General features: G+C 41.1%; 1 protein-coding gene across 2 annotated transcripts in view; it reads right to left on the reverse strand.

The window, feature by feature from the left end:
- Positions 1–12758: 12758 nt before the first annotated feature.
- Positions 12759–20288, reverse strand: part of LOC102568784 (uncharacterized protein F13E9.13, mitochondrial) — a 52534-nt gene continuing 45004 nt past the window's right edge. For both annotated transcript variants that reach the window (XM_019492953.2, XM_014595573.3), the window contains 2 exons: positions 18823–18950; positions 12759–13620 (listed from right to left, as the gene is read on the reverse strand). In XM_019492953.2, the coding sequence (XP_019348498.1) occupies positions 13430–13620; positions 18823–18950 (319 nt within the window). In that variant the 3' untranslated portion in view covers positions 12759–13429. The remainder of the gene's footprint in view (positions 13621–18822; positions 18951–20288) is intronic.

Below are 20288 nucleotides of genomic sequence, written 5' to 3' on the forward strand. Positions count from 1 at the left end.
TACACGACAGCTTGGAATAGCACACACTCTCACCTTCCCAAGTGCTATATTCCAGGGTGTACCATGGAGTGTGAAATTCCATCTCTGCTATAAAGCTTTGTTACAAGAGGGTATAGGTGGTGCAAGTGGTCCTGATCTTCTCTTGTGATCTGGCGTAGCTTTACCATTAAAAAAGGAGCAGAAGTAACTGGGTCTAATCCACTGGAAAGAGGGAAAAAGGATTTTCAAGGCCAAGAAGGCATGTGCCACAGCTTTGCTGTGATATGTCACTACCCTCAGGAGTATGAGCTACCCAGCATGCTTTAGAGCAGTCTCAAGTGCAGAGGTCCATGCTGATACAGCACGTTCCAGGACCAGACAGCTTCTTTGCATTCCCCACACCCACCCTCAAGTCCCCCACTCCCCACAAAAAATTAGCTCTGCTTGGTGTTTGCATTTCACAGTACCATAAGCAGTGGCTGGATAAAGAGAGTTTCTGAATAGGAAGATAATATGATGTGTCCTCATTAAGGCCCTGCTCCTGCTCTTGCAGATATCAACAACAAAGCTCCCACTGACTCCCGAATAGCAGTAAGCTATTAAAACCAAGGCCCAAATGTATTTGATAGGCATGTACAAAGGTCCATAAGTTGTGCACATCAAACATATGATGCAGTCATGCAAGTTGAGAACCATGCATGCACACAAATGAAGTCTGCAAGCCTGATGCTCAAGAGGACCTTAAGGCCCAAGACTGAGGAAGAAACATAATATATTCCAACAGAATGCTGAGGTTACCTATAAAGTGAGTGCTAAAAAAGAGAGCTAGGAAGTAAAGCCAGGTTGTATTTCTCCTCCTATAATAAATCAGTACTGTATGTATATATTAAATCCAATTCTGGGATATGTCCAGTTTCAATGATAAAAAGTTAGCAAGTGGGGCAAAAGTTATTGGATAGGGATCAATACACTTGCTTGTTGCCCTTGATTGGCAATAATGCTATGTTTTCCCCTGGACTGTAAGAGGTGCCTTTGTGATTGGGGACCATAAAAATTTTTTGTACTTGACAGATTTATACAGTTGGAATACACTAATGTCCTTTGACCCGCTTAAGAATAAATACGACCTACCAAATTGTCATTTTTATGGGTATTTACAACTGAGGCACTTTGTAAACCTAAGAACTAATATTCCCCACAGGAAATCTGTACTCTCTAATCTTGATAAATTATTGAAAATACAATCCTCTACTGCCCTGGCAAATCCACTCTTCTACTTTTGCTATTTTCAGTTACACAGGAATTGTCATAGCAGATTGAACTGCTCATCTATTTCATCAGGTATCTTGCCCCAGCTATGACTGGTGTTTGATGCTTCCACAATCAAGGTTGGTTAGAAGGGAATTTTCCCCTGAATTCTACAGATGACTAGTATCTGCCTTGAATTACTTGCATCATTTTTAGCTTACATACATGCTACAACTAAAGAAATGTTACTAACGATCAAAGAATTCACCAATCCTGTTCTGAACGCCAGCTGAAGAGTTTACACACTGACAATCTTCTACATATACAACAGTTTGCCTTTTTTCACAATTTATGGCCCTGTACAGACTGAATGGCTTAAGGGAACTCTATTTGGCTGCCATATTTCAGTTCCATTTGGCCTTATGCATCCTTATAGGGTGTAACACACAAACCCTGGGCTGGAATATAATCCTCTGATTGCTGTCAAATAGTCCTCTGTGTGGCTTGTCTCTGCCTCCTTATATACCTAGGGTTTCCTCAGAAAAGCTAAGGATAAGAGCTCAGTAACTTTGAAAATCGCCCTCTAAAGGATGAAAGAGAGGTTAACTCTCAATCCTATTATAGGCGGATCTTTAGGTTTTTGTAGGAAACCTAAGGAAAAACCTACCTAAGGAAAAACCCAGAAATCTCAGTGTGGTTCCTAGGTATAATTAAATTTCATGCGATTTTGGAACAAGGAATGGATCTAAGTGTTATCACAGAATAGCTGGAGGCTTGTTCCACTTATCTTTGCTTTCAAGCAACAGTGTTACCCTGCTGTTTTGTTATAAGAAAACAGCAGAGTACAGTAAGTAAAAAAGGGGGAAAAAAGGAATCTTAGCCATTAAGCCAATACTTTTTAGAACAGCACTGAGACAACTTAACTCCCAGGTCCTTTCCCACCAGAAATGTCCCTTATTTCTTCTGTTGTTTATTAGGAGAAAAAAATGGAAACAAAAGTCACAGGTCCCCTTGCCCATTGGAAGTTTAGCTCATTCAGCTCTTGTCTGATCCACCATGTCTAGCGGCCCTTTTTTACTTTTACCCTGGACCAAAGGGCATCTGCTTTTCTATTTATTGATGCACATCTGGTGACAAGAGTCTTTCATTTGTCACAGGAGGACCTTCATTAAGTCAGTTTTTGCCTCAGTTTTATAAGAGCAGTTCATGGGGATCTCAGCATCTTTTCCTACCACTGACTTTTTTCATGCTACTTATTTACACGCTTTCTAGTGACATATGAGGGTCTCTTTCAGTTATAATCTGTATCTGCTCTCCTTTTCTCCTCTTTGACCTCCTACTCATATGGATAAAATATGGTGTAATCAGTACAATGATCCCAGCACAAGGAATCACATACTTTTTGAGGTTAAGTACCATCTCTAATAGCGGTGCTTTCCATGGACTTGTCCAAATCACTCAAGCCCCAATTCTCAAAAGGTATTTATGCATCTAACTGCCAATGGGATTCGAGGATCTTTGCCTCATTTTCTCCACCTGTAGCATAGAAATAATGAATACTTCCTAGGGTAGGTGTGTTGTTGGGATTCATTAACCCTTATTTATAAAGCACAAAGCAGTGCTAAATATTATTATACAGAGCAGCTTCCTTGTTCCACACATGCCCACTTTTGCTCCCTCGCTTTTACTCAATTAGCTGATTAGCACACGTCTGGGATCTCGTATACAGATTTTAAAGATTCCACATATAACATAATCTCTAGACAATGGGCTAAAATGAGGATGGCTCTTACAACAAAGCTGTATCTGACCCACTATTTATGTTAAAGAAAATTCTCTTATTCCAGTATTTGTTTCTCTCTCTCATTTTATTATTACAAGGTTAGATGCCAGCTTCAAACCCAATAAAATCCTCTTAAAAGAACACATTTATTAGTGTAGGAATGCATGCTAATTTAGCATCCAGTCAAGTGAATGGGATCTTTGCCCCATTCATTTCAAGGGGAGTTTTGCCCTTTGAAAAAAAAACAAATCTTACAAAATGTAGCAACCAGCTACCTACTGCATTGATTCTGTGGATCTCTTTTTTCCCCCTACAGTCTGAGGTTGGAAAAAGGAGCGAGATGTTAAGTGGAGATAGGTGTTGAGTAGACTCACAGCCAAAAGCAGCAGAGTCACTTCTTTGATGACATGAACACAAAACCAAGGGTTAATAACATTAATCAAAACAAAACAATGGCCTTCATACATCTCTGCCCACCTAGAAATATAAGCCTGGCACTCTGTTTAGTCCAAACTGTAAGCAAATAAGTGGAGTGGAGGTGGAGCGGGGGAAAAAGAGGGAACAGGAATTATGAACCCCAGGTGAAGGTTTGTAAAGTCTGCCTTATGGAATGGGTTTGGGCTGAGTTGTTGTTTTATTTATACATAGGAGGTAGGAAAACAGGAGAATTTTCATCCGTTACTCTCAGCATTTCACTGAAGTCTATATCTGCCTTGCCTCTACTTCAGCTGCTATTTGTGTATCTAACTAGGATGGAAAGGCAGTGGATACAGCACAGGGGAGAAATGAAAACTTCTGGAATGAAGACGAGAACACTTCACTGCTCTATCAATCCAATAGAGGAGAATAGTGGTAACTGTCAACTGAAGAATAATCTGAGATGAGTATTTAACAGCTCTGTCTGGGTTTGAATAAGTGAGTGCCTGGAAGTTTCTTGCTGCGAAGTGAGGAATATGAACGGAGGGAAACTTGGTGTAGTGTTTCAAATATGCATTGATTAAACATAGGCTTGTCAACAGAAGGTTCCTAACTATTCATCTTGTCAGAGGAACATCTTAAAGGTTGTTGGACCCATTATGTGTTCTTTTTGCTCCCCACAATTATTTTAGAATTATTATTCTCCTCCTAACTAGGATATGGGGAGAAGCAGGGGGCTCAAATTGGAAACAGGCAGGAAAAATTCAGAAGGTTCAACATACACAATTTCTTGGAAGGCATCTTGTCAAAAGTATAAATGCAGGGAGAGGGCACTGGAGGAGCTAGATCTTAGCTATCTGTGAATGGAAGGAACATCCACCGGATACATCTAGAGAAGCAGTTCTCAGTAACTACTCGGTCTCCTTCCTCGCAGGCGCTATGAATCCTGCAGAAGCAAGCAGTTATGAGGCAAGTTCCCTTGCAACTTATTGGCAGTACCTGTAGACAACCTAAGAGAGCCACAAAACTCAAAGTTATTTTTAACTCCTGGCCAGATTTTTACATGTCTGTCCACACATGCATCATCCTCTGCTTCACCCAGTGAAGGAAGGGAAGACCTAGCCAATAATGGGAATGCTCCAGTCCAACAATATTGCCCTTTTGCAACGAATTAACAACAATGCTAGTATACGAAACCTGTGTGTACATGAAATTGGTCAGAAAAATTAGAAAGAAGAGCAGTTATCCAAGGAGTTATTTTTCGTATTCTTTATAATTGATATAGTATCAATATAGGATGCCATGCTTTACAACAGGTTAAACAGAGGCTAAAAACAATCCCCTCCCTGAGGAGTTCTAGTCTAGAAGGCACAGATGGCTTTAGCACAATAAATAAAAAAGCGATGTGTGGAGATAATTGCTGAAGCTTAGAGAAAAGGGATGGGGGAAGTGGTTGTGAAGTTGCTATTTTTCTTTATAATATTTTTTTAACGTTTTGATGACTTTTTTAAAAGAGGTTTTCAGTTTATCTAAATCTGCTCCTTAAAACAGGGGGCCATAGATTTCATGCTAGGGGAATCTGCCACAACGTTCACTTCTTGTTGCCAAAGAATTGTCCTGCAGTTCCATGGCTTCCTTTGCAATACTTACAGCTGCAGAGATAATCTTGAACCAAATGTAAACTGTTTGCAGACTCAGACTCAAATGCTCAAGTCTGCAAACAACTTGAGCAAGTCCTCAGAACCTGTGAAGTTCAGCCAGGAAACACACTGCATCTGGTATTTTGCCATAGACCTAATTTTTGCTGCAGAAGTGCACTTACCACCTGTTTTGTCTCCCTGTCCTTTGAGGCTTAGCTCAAAAGCAAGAGGCAGCTGAAGCTTTTTCATAACGGGGATGATTGGATGCATGCTCCTTGTCCTGTTCCATGGAACTGAAAGTCTGGACTCCAAACTGTAGCCAGGAGTGTGGAGTGGTCAAAACATAGGTTAATGAGCTAGGCAACCAGCACTCCTAGACAGGGTTCAAGCTGCACTTTGACCTTTGTGGGGGGAGGGGTTCTGCAAAAAAAATTGGGTTGCCTGTCATGATACCCTAATAAAATCAGAGACCACCCCCCCAGTTATGATTTTCAGATCTTCCAGGGGAGCTCTGGTCTCTTAGGTGGGGTGGGAGGGGCACAGCCCCTCTAAACTCCCCTGTAATTTGAACCCTGGAACTAGAGCTTAAAGCCACAAAAAAGCACAAATTAAATCCCTGCCTATGTTACATCACTTGGGGAATCTCTGGTGGGGCAGAAGAAAGGTATTTAACGGTGACAGAATAAAGTCTTGCTGCTGAGGAATGTAGGGGCAGTTTCTGAAAGGTCTGGTCCCATGGTGCCGTGGACTATGCAGGGCCCTGTTCAAGAGAGGATTTTTTTTTAATTCTTTTTTTTATAAACCAGAGCCTAGGCTGAGGACAAGGGGGACATAGCCTCGTAGACAGCACCCAGGACTTGGAGCCAAGAACTTTGGGTTTCGAAAGAGGCCTTATAGGATTCCTCCTGGGGCTTCACAGAAGACGCTTGACTTCTTTACCCAAGATTCCCTACTTTCATTTTGAATTTAAAAGTATCTACCTCCTATATCACAAGGATTAATCAGGCTTTGCACACTGATTTAAAATAATATAGTATTATTAATAGATGAGTTCAACAGATGTTCTATTTGTGATTTTTACTTTCATCTACTGACCCCCATACAAATGAGAATTTTTTTGTAAGACACTATCTAAATTACAGGTGGCACTTAATTTCTATGCAGTGACCTAACAGTTTATGTGGTCCTAAAGTTCAATTGTGTGCAATCATGAGATTTTTATATGAAATGTATGTGGGCTCAGTGGGAAACTGGGCTCTGTAGTTAGGGCCACACTTTCACACCCACCCCTTGTCTGAAGTTTTCTCTACGTGCTTGATTTCTCATGTGTGTCCATTCTAAGCTCAGGAGAAAGTACGGTAACTATGCAAGAACAATATGTGAGAGGAAGAGCAGATCCAGCAAGAGAGGCCACTGGCTGACATTTTAAAAGGGCAAATCGAAAGCAATCAACACCCAACAAAATGCTTCGTGTCGAATGAGGTGGTACCTTAGGATAAGTGCAGGATACTATAATGAAGCTACCAAGTGCTCTAGTGTTTCTGTGTAAATTAACACAAGATAATCTCTTCACATATTTAAGTGATGCACTTCAAACTAATTAATACATATTTAATAGAAGTCTTCTTGAACAGCTGTTATTTACTTCTAGAGTTTCTACACATTAGCACAGTTTCCTTTATGCTGCTCCAAAGTTATTTGAGCTCCATATTACTTTGAAAACTTGTGTTGTGTAAAATTGCGCATTCTTCCCAAAAGAGACAGCCTTCTTGATAACTTAATATTTTGCATTAAATATTCAAGCATTTTTTTAAACAAAAAGGTCAAATTCTATTTATGGCATCTGTGTGCAATAGACAAGCAGATGCTTAATGCTGCTAGACAAACACTTTCAGCAGTGTGAATGATAGAGAGTTGGTGATCAATCATCCTCCCAGGCTTTAAAATCAGATTTTCTTTGCTTCTGGTCCCTAAATCCTGCAGTTACATCTTGTATGCAATAATTTAGGGCCAAATTATGGCTTTGCTTCTCTTCTAAGTGCTACTCAATCAGGTGCCAAAATGCGGTAATAGCTGAGTGAAAGTGCTCTGTCTTGGGCATTCAAGGCACATTAGAAGTTTTTCCTTTTATAAGCCTACTGGGTGCTTAATATTATTGCATTTAGCCTTACAGTCACTGCTGGAATGTGGATTCCTGGTTTCATAAGAAGAGCTACTGCAAAAACAGAGCGTGCTGTGCTTTTCATTTAGTTCGCTACAGCATTATTCAACACCCGGGGCCCAATTCTCTTTTTATTTAACACCAGTTTTGCCCTGATGCAACTCCATTGGTATCAGTCATGACTTACATAACTGACAGTGATCAATTCCTGACTTACAGTGCTGTGAGTGTAACCAGGGACACCTCAATGATTTAAACAGCATAAAGAGAAATAGTCTCATTCTTAAAAAAAAGAAAACTAAACTAAGAACATGTCCCACTGGATTCTTGCATACAGCTATAATTCAGATACCCAAGAGACTAAGATTTGGGAGCTTGCTTATGCTTTCTTCATGGTTTCCAGGACCAAGCCATGCCAGAGGTGCCTGCTGCTATCTGCCAGTTCAACAACTGGAAGTGCACAAACCGTCCTTGACTTCTGAGCTGTGGGGAGGAGCAAAGGTCCAACAGGGCCTGAAGAGAAATCACCAGAACATGAAGTATTACTTCATCACACACTAAATTTCTGCAGGGGCACTGTCTTGCAGCGTTGATCCAAGGTGAAGGACTTGAAGTGGCGGTGCAAGCTGATAAGAGGTGTCAACTCCCACTTGGACACTGGGCCTGCTACAGCTTATTCCTAGGAAAAGTTGGACGGGCTCTTGTCCACAGATCTTAGTATCAAGCCACATTTTCTGGAAGATCTGGGGGCCAACTTGGACAAAATTTAGGTTAAAAACTTCTAGGGCTTTTTTGCCATCCAGAAGCCTGGTCCAGCCTTGCCCCAGCATCCTGAGGTAGACGCTGATGCCGCTCATTTCCCTGCCAAGCAATCCGGCTGCCAACCAACCCCTGGTGTCCACACTGGCTCCATCAACAGCACAGATCAGCTTAGAGACAGAAGAACAGCAGATGAGGAAGATGCTGAGAAGTATACTTTTTTGGATTAGATGTCTGTTCGTGTCCACATGAAATCAGCTGGTGTTGGTATGTCACTGTGCCTGGACATTGTCATCAAAGCCAGACATAAGCCAATGCTGCTCTCAACCCTCCATTCACCTCACAGTAGCTGATGGCTAAGTCTTGCATGCAGAAGCAGGCTTTTCCCTGGTTCTCCTCTCCCACTTTTGCCACTTGACTTGAGTTAGGCTCCCAGAGTACACTTCCAGGCCCGGGTACCACTCCTGAAGGTTGAAATGTTTCATGCAGCAGTGGAATCACAGTTGTCAATGCCCCTTGAGGGGTATTAGCACAGTCAAAATGGCATTTCCTTCTACTATTGCAAATGCCACATAAATGTAGGTGGATGGGACTTTCATACCCACACAGCACTGACCAAGGCAATACCAAGCAAAAGCATGGGGAATAGTAATTACTTGCATTTATAGCCTGGTAGACCAGTGTTAGGCCCACAGTGGGCTGCCCATGGACGAGACATACAAGGACTTGGGAGACAGGAAGTTCTCAAGCTAAATGCTGACACTGATGGGTGTGGACTTTGCCCATTTTTTTGGGGGGGGGGAGGGTGGTTAAGAAAAAACAGTGTTCCCCTTCTATTCTTGCAGGACCTCAGAAGCTAGGCCAGTTCAACCCTTCTGCCCCAAGCTAGCTCGCTGCACCCAGAGATCCCAGCCTTGAAATGGGCAGAGGAAATTCTCTCCTCCATGCCACTGAGCCTTGCCTCATGGTTCATCCAGTTGACATGACTACTTTTTCTACACTTGCTCAGTTTGCTCCCCTGTTCACATTTAAGCTTTTTTGTTTTGCATTTTGCTGCAGGTCTGAAGCCTATCTCAATGCAGACTTCTCATTTTGCACTTGTTAAAAACAAAAACCCACAACTAAACCTCCCCCCTCCCCACCCAAAAACAAAAATAAAAAACCAGTGACTTATTGTGGTTAATTTCTTCCAGTCCTTACAAAAATCAACGGATGACTGGGGTTCCCAGGAAGTGGCCAAGTGCAAGCGAGGCAGGCAAGCCAAATGCATCTGCATTTAAAGGGCTCAGCTGCAGAGCAGACAGATTTCATGAGAAAAAGATTAATAAATACAAGTCACCTCTGCAGAGAGGTACTAAAGAATAAAGGCATCCATACCTCTATAGAGCCCAAGGGGCCTCTTCCCAAGCAGGCAGCAGGACCAGGCATAGGAAATATGCAGAGGAATGAGTCTAAAGGGAGAATATAAAAGCTTGCCTACCTCCACCGATGCTGAGAGCACAAGGTGGGTGAGCAGTTCTGGCTACACACAGCAGCACTGAGACCTTCCTGCCACAGAGCCCCAGCAGCATGCCAGCATGACCGTGCCCTTTCCACAAAATATGTGGTTAAGCCTCCCAAATGAGGTGTCCCTGCCAGTTGGTGAGGGTTCTGATTGATCTGCTTGAGCAGCTGGCCAGTTCTCTGCCTCCACCTCCAAGCTTAGCTTAGGCTTTTGCCCTTGTTTTGTAGACATTTTGCAACAAGCAACAGGCAAACCAGATCCCGGGCAAGTACTGCGCAGCTGCCTCTGCCATGGACTGCATAGCACCTAAGCTATATACCAGTGGTATATTCCACTGTCAGCCACAGCTGTTCAGTCGATAGCTAAACAGTTTCTCTTTGTGAAAAACAGTGTAAACTTCATGAGCCACGGCAATAATGTATACACTGAGAATCAGGGGGAACAGTTGCACAATTGATCTTTAAGCTGCAAGCAACTTTAACCGAATCTCCCTATGTTCTTCAGAAAAACCAAGGTGGGACTTTTGAAGACAGGGCATTTCTCCCTACCACCTAGCAATAACAGGTGTGAATCTCCCACAATGGTCCAACAGACCCTGCAGCAAGATTTGGGTGGGTGGGGGGGAAAGCCAACCCCTTCCTGTTAATGAACTTCCAGGCCTCCTGGGTCAGAGAAAGAATGGAAAAGCATGTTCCATCCATCAACGATGCAGTTGGGGAACCCCATGTATTCAAGCTGTACAGAATGGAGGGGGGCATTACCTTTTCTCTAGCTGCATTTACCTCTCACGCAGCAGCACTAAAAGATCTGTCTATGCTAAACCAGCTTAAAACAGACCAGTAATAGCCAGTGATGGCCAGTTTCCAGAGAGCTACTGCAACTCCCTTCTAAAGTTAAATTAGTGCTGGTGGTTCAGTGCTGGTGATGTGACCTCTGCTGCTCTGGGACTAGCTCTACACAGGTTTTCAGGAGAGTGGTCTCTCATTTCAAAATTCTCCTGCCACTGTTGATCATTCCATCTATGCGGAATAAGCCATACATACCATCAGTCTGTGCTTATTTCCCATACCAGAACTGATGATCGACAAACAATGGTGGTCCCAGAACCAGCCATCCTTACATACCAAATGGAAGATTTTGTCCTCGGCTGGATTTCAATGTCAGCAGGCTGCACAGATCAGTTAAGTACGGTGTAATAATAATAAGCATCTTGGTCCTCTGGTGCTGGCCCTACCACAGCATGACTTGCAGCTGCTTGTTGATGTGGCTGAGTACTTGTAGAAGAGTGTAGTAAGCAGCAGGAAGCTAAATTTATTGTCTCAATCTGCTGACAGTTGGCAGAAAACATGTTAAGAAGGTCAAGGTAGGGCATGTCCATGCTGTTGCCTCAGTGTTGAAACGGCGCCGTCTCGGCCTCCCAGAAAAAAAGTTGCCAGGTGAATCTTGGACGTTTTTCACTGAGGACCAGCGAAAGCTGAAGTTGAAGTCTTCTGGGCACCACTGTTCAACTCTTCCACCAAGTACTGAAGCAGACATCCCATGCTGCACTGGAGAAGGCAGGGTTGCAAAGACCCTGAGAGACCAGGCCCCCTGTTTTTGGCACAACTTGTGACACATTCCACTGCATGCAAATGTGAACATTTGGTGCTGGCTTTACACCTTGGTCTTCTGTCATGACCTACCCATTCGTTAGTCTATGACCTTAATAACAAGTATTTTTTTCTCTTTGTTATTAGTAACATATTACTAGTAACTAGTTATATTTTACCTTCATAGCAATGAATGTGACATTTAGCAACGTAATCAGAGTATTTAAAAACAAGTAACATCACTGAATAATTATCAACATATTTGTTGTAGTTTCTGATTGACTGCTTAAAAATGCTTGCAGTGCTTACAATGAGAGATTGATTGCTGGCTGGTGCTCCTTGCTCACATGCTAGTTTTCTAGCTTCATAGTTTTCTTGAAAATGAATTTCAAAGTTGGCGATAATTCCATTAGAAAATGTGTGACACTACAAGAATAATTTAATCTACTGTGCAATCAGGTATGGAAATATATACAATTGTGAACTGCCTGAAAACCACTGCAGACATACACAGGTGGGAAAAAATCCTTACTGATTTAAAAACATGGAAATCAGTATTTTAATTGTATACAGCAGTTACTTTTGTAAACAGGACAAATACTATATAATATGCTTTTCATTATTTAGGGTTAAGGATTTAAAGAACAAACAAACAAACAGCCATCTAAAAAAAGGCACTGTCAGAATACTTAGCGTTGTCAGACAAGCAAGGTTTCTAAAGAACCCCATAATCCTACATGTTGCCTGTAGATTCTGCCTGGGAATTGTGAAGGTATGGAAAAGGATGACTACGATCCCCAAGTCATTGCCTGCCCTTCCCTGTAAAACAGGGTCTGCAGGAGACTGGCCAGCAAGTTGCATCACTTCTTAAGGGAAGAAGTGAAAATTCTGCAGACAGAAATACCTAGAACACTCTCTTTCCACGATGTGAAATTCCCCCAGAGATGAGTGTGTACATCCAGCAGTAAAGTGCTGTCCTAGTCACATGGGTCTGCAAAGTCTGTACTTTCTAAGGCCCACAGCAAACCTAAGTAAGGGAACCTGGAAAAGGCTGAGATGGAGTTCGATGATGTGTTATTTTGGAATTACTTTTATGTTAACAAAACCAAACTTCATAGGGATGACTTTTTTTGCTTCTACAAGATGCAGCTGTGGTTTGGAGTGAGATGAAGAGATGGAGACTGAGGGAAGTGTGGGGAAGGCAGAGGCTGTGGGGAGCTGGAGGTGGGAGGATGCAGGTGGCAGGAGGGGCAGGAAGGTTGCAAGGGGAAGAAGTGGGCAGGGCAGAAGGCAAGAGGGCCACCTGACCACCCTGCCTCAGCCATGGCTTTCCCTGCTGTAGCAGTAGTAGGGTGATAAGTTCAAGACAAACTTCCAATACTTAGATTTTATACCTAGAAAATTACAACAGATTTATAGATTTTCCATATATATAACCTAATTACTGAGGGTCATCTTATATTCAGAGTTGTCTGATATTTGAGCAAATATAGTAATTTCACATACACAATTTAGGAATAGTGTTGCCAGTTTACAATATTGTGCCTAAACACAAGCCTGGAGAGGTAAAGGACTATATTAGATGGTTGAAAAATATCAATACATATTCCTGAGGGCAGAAACTCTTGTGAAAATGTAGACAAATTAAAAAAAAAAAAAAAGGCAATTCTATGGGAAATGCAATTAAATATTTTCATTTTATTCTTCAGCAAATATTGTGAGTAAATCACTTTCCCAAAATCTTGAACCTCTTAATTATGGCATAGAATTCGACTGTATTTTGAGAAATACATTGTTCTCCTAAAAATGTATGATGTTCTAGAATTTTACAAAGCCTTTGATTTGAAGAGATGACAATGCTTTACAAACATTTACACGGTATATCTTACCCCTGTGAGGTGACAGTATCACTGCCATTTTACAGATGGGGAAACAGATAATTTCTCATCCAATTTACAGTGCTGTTGGCTGTAATCTTAGGGCGTCCCGTGTACAGAATCATATTCTATACATGAAAAAAAAATCTCATTTCATCCTACGATTAACATTAAAGTTGATTTTTGAGCTAAATTCTTATATTGCAGTTAAGAACATATTATTCAAACCTTCAGTTTTAGCCTTGTATTGGCACATGGAATTGAGGGATAAAGAAATATGCCTTCTGTAAATAAATTCCAGAACGCTCATTTATTTTAAAGTCCCACCTGGCTTACTGACCAGCCAAGTAGATTACAGGCTTTTTTAAATTTAATATTATATTATCCATTTCATGTGCACATGGAATGCATTAGTTGTCCATGGTATATCATATTCCACATGTACACATGCAATGTTATTTGCTGAAAAAAATCATTCTCTCAGTTTACTTATGTGATCCATAAATTGTTTTACTCTGTCAGGATCAACAGTATTTGCCCAGTAACCAGCTTTCTTGAAATACGAACCAATTATTAAGGCATTTGCATCCAGGTAATTCCTCACATTCTCCAGAGTGACTCCAGACCCAATCAACACTGGAATCTTCACAGCTTGTTCAACCTCTAAAATGAAGAGAAATCATACATATAAATGCAATGTTAGGGTTAACCCGGTCTACAATCATTAGCCCACCCTCCAACCCTTAAAGTTGTATCAAGACAAAAGTAATCTGTTGCAACATATCCACTTTGATACTTTATGAAACTGCCAGGAATATTATCCTCTTATTTTCTTTGTTAACAAATGAACATGCCTGTCTGTAGAAGTCACCTGTACCCTTGGAACAACCACTATCAAAATGCCACTTATTTTGCATAGCACTGTTCACAACAAAGAGAGAGCATGAGTGAGTTGGGATCATATTAAACAATCACTGCCCACATACCACAGCATAGTTTCAGTGCTCTGGAAGTGACAAAAGCTGAAATGGAGCCATTTAATAGCTATCACTGCTCACATATTTCCCTCGCCCTCCAAGAAGGGGAGGAAGGTATTGGGGCTCGGGGGAATGGGTGAGGGAGAGTAAAATCGCCCTCCTGTGCTCCTTCACTGGTGTACTTTTACCCCATCCTTACAAACCATATGGCCCACGGATGCCACGTTCAGAGAACATCTAAAGAGCAGAACTATGATTCTACTACATCTTGGGCGCTTTTATTTCTTATGAATACTAATATAGTATCTACCAGCCTGACTGTGCCAGGTGCAGCAGACACACTGAAAGAGGCAGTCTTTATTGCTTGTATTGCAGTAGCATCTATGACACAAGTTAATCTAGTTCCAAGATTTATTCTTATGGAAGGAGTTCCTCTGTATCAAATGAAACTCTTAACAGTGATCTCAATTTCTCTCTCAACCCCAAAAAGGAACAGAATAGGAACAAATCTTCCTATAAAGTAATTAAAATGTAACAGCAACAAGAATAAGATGCCACTTTTATTTTCATTTATTGGATCAGCTCTGATCATGGTTTTTTGTGTGTGGTGAGATTATTGAAGTGGCAGAAGTATTCAATAGTGCCATGTTCATTATAATTCTTTAGTCATCAGTTTAAATTAGAGGTGCACTGATACAATCGGTCCGATATCGAATCGGCACTAATATAAAGAAAATTTTCTGTATCAGAAATAGGCCCAATGTGGCCAATAATTAGTCCGATAAATGCCCGTGCATGCAAGCAGCTGCAGCACAGCACGTAGGCAGTGAGGAGTCAAAGGGCACTGTTGGGAAGATTCCTTTCAATAAGAAAAAGGGCAGTGTGATATGAAAGCAGAACATTATTTTATCTAGAGAAAACATATGTTGTTTAGTCATTTAGGGTTTCACTTGGTTAACAGAAGGAACAATTTGCTCAAGTAGGCAACCTGCACAAGGCTCATAGAGCACTGATGAACCACTTTCATCTTATGCAAACCCCTCTCTGGACCTGAATAAACATCATACATATTTACTGCAATGACTGCACTGGTTGTGAGGCATAAGGATTCTGGGTGTTTTGATACAGAGACTGACAAAAGGTTTAGTGAAGGCATATTAACATTTTTTTAATTAAAGAAATACTTTGGCAATGTTTTGTTTCTTGGATCAATAAAAGAGAGCCGATTAACAGGGCTTCCTGAAAAGCGCGAGTCATTATTAGCTATAGAAAATATACAAGTCTAGGAGTCGTTGAGCACCCCCATCATCCATTAGCTTCAAACTAGACTTCAGAGCAGTCATGCTTGCAGGACAGGTTGCTTCATTTGCTTCCTTAGAGAACACCAAGTGAGGCATTATTTCTGACCTTTAAAAACTTATAAAATTGCTTTGCTTGGTGATAACAAGCTGGCATAGGTAGTTAATGCTTCAGGGAAAGCACCTAATGTGAAACATGAGGCTCCTCTAGCAAAGGCGGTTTGATTTTAAAGTTTCATAAGAGGTTTAACGTGCTAATGATACTAGAGAGAAGACTAATTATTTACTGCCACTTTCACTAGGAAAAGGGCTATTGATGGAGTGCTACTGCTACTGAAGCACTCTTTAGGTCAGAGGTGTTAGTATTCTTCTCATCTATATGAACCAGCACCATCTATTGCATGATATAAACAGAAAAAATAATATGACCATCCTACAAGGTCTTTGCGGAAGAAAATTAAGCAAAACCATTCCCTGAAATTAGACGCAGTCCATCTGGCCCTGGAGGCCAAAGAGGAAGGAGCTCTGCAGTAAGGCGTCTCTGATGAGTGAGATCCAGCTATGTCTGTGAGCCCCAAGTAAAGAGCTGAGGGCTGGCAGGGGATAAGAATCAGTATTGGAGGGTGATTTCTTTACATAGCCAATAGGCTTAAGAGAACTGAGTTACAACCAATGTGCTTATGTTTTTGGTTTGAGTTTAATTGGTGGACTGGATTTGGGACTGCAGGGGAGGTCAGGAGGTCCCAGCAAGATGTGTACGGCTTGACCTTGCCTGGAGGGGAAGGCGAAAGGAGGGGAGGGCAAGTGACAGTACAGCAGTCCACAAGGGCTGAGCCAGGACCAGGGGCGCACAGCCCAGGACGGGATGGGAGGAGGGGCCAGGGCCCAGAAAAAGATGGGGATGGGGCCAGAGAGGGCCCACTGAACTGTTCGATTGTTTCACCTGTGAGGCACGTGCAAGGCTACAGGCAAGGTAGCTATATACTGGAGGCTCCTGATGCTCTGGTCCTGTTACAGCATGGTATAAAAAGAGACACTCTTTAAATATTTAAAACCCTTTGACATACTGAGGTCCAGTGCTGATTACATTAAAATGTTTAACATGTTGGTTTTATTTAATGAGAAACCCACCATTCTATTGCCTATAAAATGTCGGCAGCACTGACAGATTCACTAGTGCATAATACTTCTTTGGTAGCATTGAACACCCACCTTCATTTTTGTTCTTTTTCTCTAAATTCAAAACATGGCATGAAACTCTTAAGCCAACTCTCCCCCCACTATTGTGTTTTTTTGATACAGAGAGAAAAGTAGTCCATTTTGTGACTACATATTCAATAAGGCCTCACAGTTTACAGAATTTATGCTTTCCAATAATCTTCGATAAACTGTAACTAGAGGGCACTGTGCTCTTTCTTGTGATATTGCATCTGCATACATGCCTATAATAAAAATTGGATGAAATAAGTGTGCAGTTGCAAAGCATAATGAAAGTTTTTGAACTGTGGCATGCAGAAGTTACATAAAATAAAGACCAAAAGCTCCTAAGCTTAAACAATGGCAAAAAGCAGTGTTAAAAAAAAAAAAAAAAAGCACCATTGCACCAATAACTTGCTCCGCTCCTCTTCTTCAACAGCTTTTTCATATGCAGTAATCACTGTACCGTACACACCACTATATTTATGGTAATGCTTCACTGTAACATGTTGGCTCTTTAATTCAAATGACTGTTTCCCTTTATTAAGTCTAGGCTTGCAAAAGGTGCAGATCAAAGACTTAACTCCTTTCTTTACCTACAGGACAGGTTCAGCAAGGAGAGAAGCAATGTGCTGTTCCACTTCGACCTAACCGATCCCCTGTGTGTAGGAAAGTAAATTAATCTTCATGCCCCTTCTGTGAACAATACCTGCAAAGGTGCAAATTACTACTAGCTGGTGATTTCTGTGGTGTGGCCACTTGTCCCCTGATTACCGGATCAAGACCACCTATCTTATTTCACACAGGCAACCAAGCAGGCATCAGAAATAGTCACTTCCAAACCTGAGCTGTTCGAACTGAAGATGTAAAAGGTGCCTAAAAGCTAAAACGTTCATCCCTTAATGCCTGCTCCTTTGTGTCCTAGCAGCAGATGAAACACTGCCGTGCAAGAGACTTGAGTCTCTCACTTCTTGTCCAAGACGCCTTAGGAACTGGACCAGAACTGGACTTAGAACTGGACCAGCTGGATGTTACAGGGAGGCCAAACATTGTTTGCTACATGAACAGTGCCTGCCAGATGCTGTGAGGAATGATACTGCCCACTGCCTCAGAGTGTGCGCCCATACCCAAAGCCAGAAGGAAAGGTTAATGGATGAAAGATCCCCAGGACATTATGTACAAAGGCATTTGGCCTGGGGTTGGCCATGGCAAGGAATTATCACACTTGAGAGGGTTGAATTAAGGTAGCAACACAAACACAAAGCCTTGCCCTAATTCCTTTGCCCAACAAACCACCACTCTTTTTCTATTCTTCCCAAATTAGTCACTTCAGTACACCAAAGGAAAAGGCCCTAGTATTTCTGTGTTATTCATTTCAGTGTAACAAAGCGGAAAAAGAAACAGGTGTGGCTCTCTCTCTTCCATTTTAGCTTTTAAGACAAAATTTGTAATATGATGAAATTTGCTGAATTTTGTTTATACCTAAAAGTTTTTTCCTCATACTGGATGGAGTATTTTTTAGCAATGCATAAATTTGAGATAGGGAAAATTTTGCTCAAATCAACACTGGAGTTTATACTCTGTACACCTGATTCCTTTTAAGAGGCTGACCACATAGATATGTCTAACTTGTCATTTTTCTATGTACTACCATAATGATTTTCAAGATTTTCCTCCCCACTTAACCATTCAAAATCCCTAGCCCTCTGAGAAAGGGATTTGCCACTGACTCAGTCTTGTAATATTTGCGCTGTATATCTTAACATAAAGCCAAGATTCTAGCTTTGTTCAGCTCATAACACAAAGTGAAACCAAAACAAGTATGTGTCTTTGTGTTGTCTCCATCACCCTTTGTTCTTTGGACCCAGACAGAATGAAACAGAGGTATTTTCAAAAATTACAGAACCCATGTAATTACAGAATCAATGACTTGGTTGGCTGAAACATCATGGGACAAAACGTACTTTTTGATGTGTACAGCAGCATCCCCTGAAGTCACCAGAAGCTGCTTGCACACATTGGAAAGCAGGTTTTTTGCTCTAAGAATTCTTAAGAGTTGTTCCTTTTTTTTTCCAGTGAGGAAGAAAGAAATATTTTGAAACATATACATAATTTCAGAGGTAAATACACATTCAAGATTTATAGCCCCTGTAACACGTTTTGTTTTCAATTTTATTAATAATTTTAGCTTTTATGCCATGAAGGTTGCTTTGGCATGGCACGTCCAATCAGAACCCAAAATCACCGTGGCTTTTGCTAAACTAAATCAGATTCTAAGTGCCAAGAAGCTTCTCTTTTTATAAGAGCAGTTAGTAAATATATAGATTTCTCTCTCTCTCAATCCAGAAGCCAATGCACTGGCTGTTGTCCGACCTTCCTGTGACAGCTCTCACCTTTCAGTTCTTCAGGATCTGCCGGCATTCCAGTGGCTGTTCCAGTCAATACAATCCCATCAGCAAGGAAGAGCTCAGCAGCCTTGGCAGTCTCAGATACACTGACATCTGCTGTCAGAGCGTGAGCACTGTAAACACCAGGAACACAACCAGCAGTTATTTTCAGCTAACATAACTTACAATCCATCCTGTATAATACTTAGCCTGCTTTTCCCATAACTCTTGATTGTACTTCACTTCCCTGTTGTCAGAACAATTGAAGATTGACTTTTTTTTTTTTTTTTTTTTTTTTTTTTTTTAAAAAGAGTACGGATAAGTGTCCTGCTTCATAGCAGGAATTAAAATCACAATGTGAGCAAGAAATAAATAGCTTTTCCATCTTGGGACCTTTCACCTATTTGTCTACTTCTCTCTGTCTCTCCCTGCTGCAAACAATGATTGCTAAGTGTGCATACCAGAGGGCCAATCAAGGAGGCTGCTTTTGTCTTGAGTACCTGAAATTTCCAGTACTGAGCATCTACCACTCAGTTGAAATGGAGCTGTGGATGCTCAGCTTCTCCACAGATTTGATCTCTATCACCTAGGAAGCAGTAGATTTAAATCCTCACCTCATTTCACAAAATCCAGGAAACAGTCATTAACTATCTTTGTATCCAGGATATTGGTCGTTGAAGGAGAAACAGAAGCAGCCATCTTATTCATGTAGCAGTAATTTCATACATCCCAGAGATGTACAATTCACCTTTTAAGCAGTGGCAGATGTATGGGTGAAGCTTTTTGTCCGAAATTAGTATCTACAGCAACTTCAGCTATAAACAGTTTTAAATTTGACAGTGTTTTAGCTTCTGAAACTTCAACTCTTACATGTTTATCTTCTTCTATCTTTTCTACATTAGTATCTGTTACAGGAATTGCAAGAGAGTCAATACCACTTGTCTGACAGTTTGGAGCATTAACCACAAATAACCAGCCACAGGACTAGTCTCTTTCTTCCTGGGTCAGCCAAGCCTGGGAATGGAAGGAGAGGACCATGCTCCCCCCACATTGGGAAGTGACATATATTCACTTGCCACAACCCTACTAAATATCCTAAACATCAATAGATCATTTTTCCAAGACAAATGATGGGCTTCCATGTTACAAGCACCACACTCTGGGACTCTCAGGGAAGAAAACAATGCCACTGCACATCTGCTTAAAATATGAAGTAAAATTATTAAAAATGGTCTTAAGGAGCCTTTATGTTGACAGGATCAGATTGCATCTATTATACTTTAAAATGTTAAATATATTTTTAAATCTGGCATGTAACCTGACAAAGACCTGCTTTTTTTCCATGCTTTTTTTCCAAAACAAACCTTTCTTGAAATATTACCTATGCAGTACACAGGTTTTGGGTTCTTTCTTATTCTGAAAAAGTCTTAAAGAAACATCTAATAACTGAAAAGACAACGTGAAAATTATGA

The sequence above is a fragment of the Alligator mississippiensis genome, chromosome 10, assembly GCF_030867095.1.
Source record: "Alligator mississippiensis isolate rAllMis1 chromosome 10, rAllMis1, whole genome shotgun sequence".
NCBI lineage: Eukaryota > Metazoa > Chordata > Crocodylia > Alligatoridae > Alligator > Alligator mississippiensis.